At 38.4% G+C, this 6,000-nt stretch overlaps 1 protein-coding gene across 1 annotated transcript in view; it reads left to right on the top strand.

Moving 5' to 3' along the window:
• The first annotated feature begins 2,270 nt into the window (after positions 1–2,270).
• Positions 2,271–6,000, top strand: part of LOC126838519 (zinc finger SWIM domain-containing protein 5-like) — a 44,795-nt gene continuing 41,065 nt past the window's right edge. Inside the window, exon 1 of the mRNA XM_050573011.1 lies at positions 2,271–2,961. Coding sequence (XP_050428968.1) covers positions 2,559–2,961 — 403 coding nt within the window. The 5' untranslated portion in view covers positions 2,271–2,558. The remainder of the gene's footprint in view (positions 2,962–6,000) is intronic.

Genomic DNA, 6,000 nt, shown 5'->3' with positions numbered 1-6,000 from the left:
AATAATTGTGTAATTATAATTTAGGTGAATAGTATAAAACTTACTGCTTTTCTCAAAACCGGCACTTATGTAGTATGTTCACCATAAGTTTTACAAATATATCTGTTTGCCTAAAAAAACCACAATTTTTTTGTACATTTTCTCCATTCATATTGTTTACATTATTATTGTAAAGGTATATTAGTCTGTAACTATACTCTGCGCTTTATGTGTCGGCTTTGATGGTATTATAATTGAAACGTAGAGGCTAGACATTGAAGTGGTTTAAATTTAATAAATTAAAATAATTTAATTACATTTGTCTGACATTAAGTTTTCACTTAGCACGCTTGCTCAAGAGTTCAAAATTCAAATTGAACACTTAAGGCGGTGTTCACTGTACACATTCAATCTAAATAATTTGGCGTCTATAGCTGGTAAAAAATATTAATAATAGTTTTTGATGGGTACAGGCCAAATGAGTTAGTAATGGCCCCATGACGTTCCAGATGACATACGATTATGCGCTGTATGATATCATACAACTGTTGTACTCAATACTATTATGATTATATTTCTCAAATCTCGGTCGTTATTTTAGCAACCAGCGCAGTAGTTGTTACTTGTTCCTTATAAAAGTACTACAAAATGTATTATCGTTTGTATACTTCATTACAATATCTATAATATATTTAATATATTTTGATAATCACATAATGTGTTTATTAGTTTCCCGTTTAAACAGTATTTCTTTTTTGACAAATTTACTTTTAATTTCCACTAACTATATCTAAACTTTTAACAATCTTTTTTAACCGAATTCGAATCTGGCCTTAGATTTTTTTAATGTCCTCCAACATTTAAACATGTTACAAAACAAAAAACAGTTTTTGCAAATATTGGGGTTAAGTTGAAAAATTAAAAAATGTGTATTTTTCAAAATATTTTCTCGATTTTGAAGGGGAAAGGGTGAACTTTTAAAATGCTTGCCCCGATAAAGTACCTTTCAGATACGATTTCTATAGACTATCGCGTCGTCACAGTTCGGAGTTGTTGTATGCAACGGAAACGAAATAGAAATAAAAAAAACCAACTAAAATTAAATTATTCAATAGGAGCTTAGTCGACGTCTACAGTTAATCGATAAGCGGGTGACAAACATTCACATTTACAACTCTTTTACGCCAGCCTGTCATACTCACACGCCAGAAAACGTTTTTCTCGCCGGGAGCCAATTGTGTTTATGACAGCGTTTACCTTTGTTGTCTGTCGCTCCCTTTTATAAAATCACCAACAGCAAAATCAAAAGTATAAGATTTTGCTGGTACAAAAAATATCGGCCTGCGTTTCTAAAATTAAATTTGGTTGCTGATGTTCTATACCTGATATTTTTTAGACTCAAGAGTGCACGTTTTGACTTCATAAAAGCATTAGTGATAAAATAACGTTTACAAAGAAGTAAGGATCTCCAATCTCTGTTAAAAAAAATCATTAAAATTTTTGTTGGTCATCATTTTGAGTATTTACAATTTGTCATTTTTTTCAAAAACGAGCTCTACGAGTTGTATTCAAACAGTAATATATATTGAGACGAAAAAGAATGAGCAGACATATTTTTCAGGTCAAGCTTATTACTGTGTCTTTTATGCCCAGTTAGTTTGCTAATTATTTCGTAGATCATTTTACCATTATATTGATTTTATTTGACTTATCAAAGCTACAAAATATAACACTCAATTTATTAATTGATTTGCGCTTGAGGCTCAGCGCCTGTTAACTAATTTCAGATTTTGACCACTTATATTGAGCCCGTACTATATTTTAGGTCCAAGTGGTAAATATTTCTGCTCCCCGATCTTATTTGTTTTCCAGCACAATGTAATTTATGTAAGTCTAATTTATTTGTTAACACTCTGATGTATTATGTTAACGGGTCTGACGACTTAAGTCATGTGTATTATTGCAAAATGCAAACGATAGAATGTTAATAAAATCGAAATAATTTTTTTGGACCGGTCAAAAACGCTGACCCGCCGGGCGTCGTCAGTGCAAAACTAGCAACATACATATTACACACTTGGTGCTCGCCCGGCTCGGCCGTTTGTAACGGACACAGGGTAAGCGTTAAGTAACATCTGTAATAAGTAGGTTATTGGTTGTGGAATACGACTACTATCGATGTGGACGACTATCGATAGTGGCCGCGTCGCATGCACGGTGCACACGCACAGTGCGATTGTGGAGGGGAACGTCCAAACGGAGCGCCGACACCGTTCAGTGTACAACGAGATACGGGTGCGGCTGTTCGTGGTGCGCGGTGTGGCCAGTGTTAACGCGTGTGTTGAGTGTTTGTGTGTGCAAGTGGTAAATCGCTAGTAGGTGGTGTGGTGCGCGCCGCGTTAATATTATTATAATTTTTTTTTTTTTTATAAATCATATTATTGTACCATAGTATATCAGTGTACCCAGTGCATGCGTGCGTGTGATGCGTGCCCGGAAAGCGTCTACCGCAGTCAGCACCAGCAGCAGTCGTCGTACCGTAGTGGTCGCGTTAACGCCGTCGTAGCGCCGCCGCAACAATGACGTCGTGCAAACGGCCGTGCTGCAGCCGCGGTGTCGCCAACAAGCGTCCGTGCTGCCGAGACGACGGCGGCGGCCCATCGTCGTCGTCCGGGGCGGCCGGCGGCTCCGGCACGCGGCAGTCGGCCGACTCGCTGTTGGACATCACCGCCCGGATAGTGGCCGAGAACATACCGTTCCAGCGGATCGAGGAACGGTACAGCCGCATACCGGAACCGGTGCAGCGACAGATCATCTACTGGTCGTTTCCGCGCAACGAACGTGACATATTCATGTATTCGTCGCTGATACGCGTGTCCCAGGCCAGTTCGTCGTCGCAGACCTCGGAACAGAGTAACCTGTCGTTCTACAAGGGCCTCAAACTCCTAGAGAGCGGTTGCGTCGATCGTGTGCTCCAAGTCGGTAAGTCACAATATCTTCTTAGTACCGCCGGCATGGCTTTCCATACGCCAAAGGATTTTCATAGATATAATTTTATCCGTACGGTCCAATTGTCGGGTGGATTGTATCTGTTAAAATTGTGTGAACTTGGGAAAAAAATCATTCAGCTGCCGCTGAGTGGGTCCTAAATGGTCCCCAAAATGGTCAAGGAACCAAAACGTAGGCAGTTTCACAGCTTCGATCCAAACTGAGAAGGAATTTTGTGAAGGATTATTTGTTCTAGGGCCCGGCTCATCTAAACGTGATAGGGTATTTCGAAAGAGAACGACAATTGTTTGTGACGATGGATTAACCATGTATAGGATTCCCCGGTACGGTGTACTATCAGATTTTCAACGGCCAAAACCGGTGTTTAAATAAAAACCCTTTCGTATGTTAACTTATTCGTTCGGTAATGATGTCGATTGAAGATGTGTCATAATTGAGGGCGCAAAGGGATGTATACGTACTGCCACCGCCGTTACCGCCACAGTGTTATCGATCTAATAGCTGGCGGAATTATGTAAAATGCATGCGGGGCACGTCCGGGTAAATTCAGACCCCGAGGAAGCTCATTTCAAATTCTTATTAGCCCGGCACCCTCGGTTCGTATGGATTTTCCTAAAAAAAAAAGCAAATGTAAGCCAACGGGGGCGCTTGGTAAAGACGGTAAAGGCTCTGGCGTTGGGGAGCGAAAAATAAATAAATTAAATATAACAAAATAGAAAAAAAACATCATGTCCGCCAGGTGTTTCGGGCGGCCATGCATTATTCAGTAACACTATGGAAAACATCGGCCAGAGAAGGTGACGGCGGCTCTAAGAATACTAATAATGATAATTATAATAATTGTTATCGGAAAAGGTGGGGTGTCTCCCGGCGGAATGAAATTAAAATAAATTAGAATAACTCATATTATCTCAATGTATATTTATTAGCATCGACGCGCAGCTGCAAAGTATTTGTTTTACGATAATGGCATTTTCGCCAAGGTCCCCATATATTTCATATATTTTTACCGATATAAATTCAAAAGACGCGGAATGTTATTCTTCTTCCTAAAAACCCTTTCTAGAAGTCTTTGCCTCAAAAACCAAGTAAAAACGTCCCTAATATCTGCTGTATTAGGGTACATTTCGAAATAAAGGGTAGGATCATTTCAATATAAAGTAAAATCATTTTGCCTTATTGTCTGACAGTCATGCGGCATGCCTCAATCAAACCACGATTGTGCAGAATTCCATGGGCACATGGACAAATTCAATACAATTTCAATTTTCATATTAGTTACTTGTATTATTAGCAAATACATTATAAAACTCTGTGCACATACTAAAGATCCACGTTAAAATCTTTTTAAAATAATTGCGAAGACCATGTTTAAACTAGTTCTATAGGTAATGCACAAAATGCGAGTTTTCAATTTTACGGTTACAAAGTCAAATTTCTATAATATTACCTCAGCTACTACTAAGCTAGGTATTTAAGGCTATACACGCTTATGTTCCCAATACAAGACACTAGTGAACTACTCATTTCCGAAGACCATTTTTGACCAGTTTTAACGTGGAAATTTTTCGTTAACCGTTGTACGGCAATAAAATCGAAATTTTCATGAACAAAAAATGTAATCTTATTTCCTTGATCGTTGTAGTATACTGCTGTCGCTGAAAGATGAAACCAGTTTTCTTTTTTCAAGCGCAGTACATATAATAACAATAATATATCTTTATACATCTATCAATGGTCCTACATAATATAGCGTTATTCTTGTTTTATATTTTATTGAAAATATATTCAGGTCCCCCAGGGGTATTATCGGACGCGGTTTGACAATCGGCTAGCCTGCACCTGGACCGGAAACGAATAACGTTATTTACACTGTAATATATTATTTATTTTAAAAGATATTTGATATTCACACGAGCCGTATATTGTAGCAACGTACTTACCTCGTGCATATTTTAAGTGGAAAAACTCGCATTTACGCAAAAAGAAGAAAACTGCCAAAAACGTTTCTAGTCGGACGAGAAAATAAAATTCGCTTTCGCCACTCGCATTATATTATTACCAATTACTATTATTTTAGACCCTAAACCTGCCTGTTATTTCACTGGACTACGTTTGGTCACGGCGCTGATGCGCTGTTCAAACCGAGTAGTTACGTTACTGTGGAATTATTTTTTCGCTCTTACAATACAATGATAATCTAGTTAGAATTTTACCGGAACGTCTGTTATACTCCCAAAGGGGGTAACTATCGTCAAGCTCCACTACAGAAGTGCCGGGGCCTCTACGCCCTTGTACCGGCCAAACCTGAACAAATATTTTTTCCCGTATCTGAGTGGAGGGTCCGTCTCTCTCTTTTATGAAATAGGTTCTCGTCGGTTATTATGTTAACGGCAGTAAACAAACAACCGCCCGCATTTCTACTGCGGGTCGCACATAATATATATATCTGATGAAAACGTACACACCTAAAGGTTATTTAACTATATGCCCCATTCGACGGACCAACCGGAACCGCCGTTGTGCCCTCCGAAAAAGCTCGTGTCCCGCAGATAATTACATTATGTTTTCAAAAGTATTTTTTTTATTTTAAAATTATTTTATTACTGTGCCTTGTACCCGCGGTGGCAGTTTTATTATTAGAGATCAAATCGACGTCCGCGCGTGACTTGGCTTTAAGTCTTGGCTGCGATCGGTATACACACACACTCGTCGTGGTCGTCGGTTTGCGTTGGTATTATAACAAACAAAAAAAACCAAACCACACGTGCGAGATATATCTATTCCATGATTTTTTTGTTTTTTAATGTATTCAAATTATAATATTCCCACTTATCAAACCGGTAACACAACTGTAGTCTACGAGACATTATTGATTTATCGAGAGTAATCAATAAAATAAACACTAGTACTTTCATCGAAAAATATCAATTTGTGATTTGGCCCGCGAACCTTTCTGTATTAAAATACTTAAATGCCTGGTCCTATAATCATAGTTTAAGTTATAACTCA

The sequence above is a fragment of the Adelges cooleyi genome, unplaced genomic scaffold (genome assembly GCF_023614345.1).
Source record: "Adelges cooleyi isolate 19-005CV unplaced genomic scaffold, UGA_ACOO_1.1 ACOO_flye_CR_arks_rails_tigmint_CR_PRNA_30, whole genome shotgun sequence".
Taxonomy (NCBI): Eukaryota; Metazoa; Arthropoda; class Insecta; order Hemiptera; family Adelgidae; genus Adelges; species Adelges cooleyi.
The sequence above is the reverse complement of the archived record's forward strand: the minus strand, read 5'-3'. Positions and strand labels throughout refer to the sequence as shown.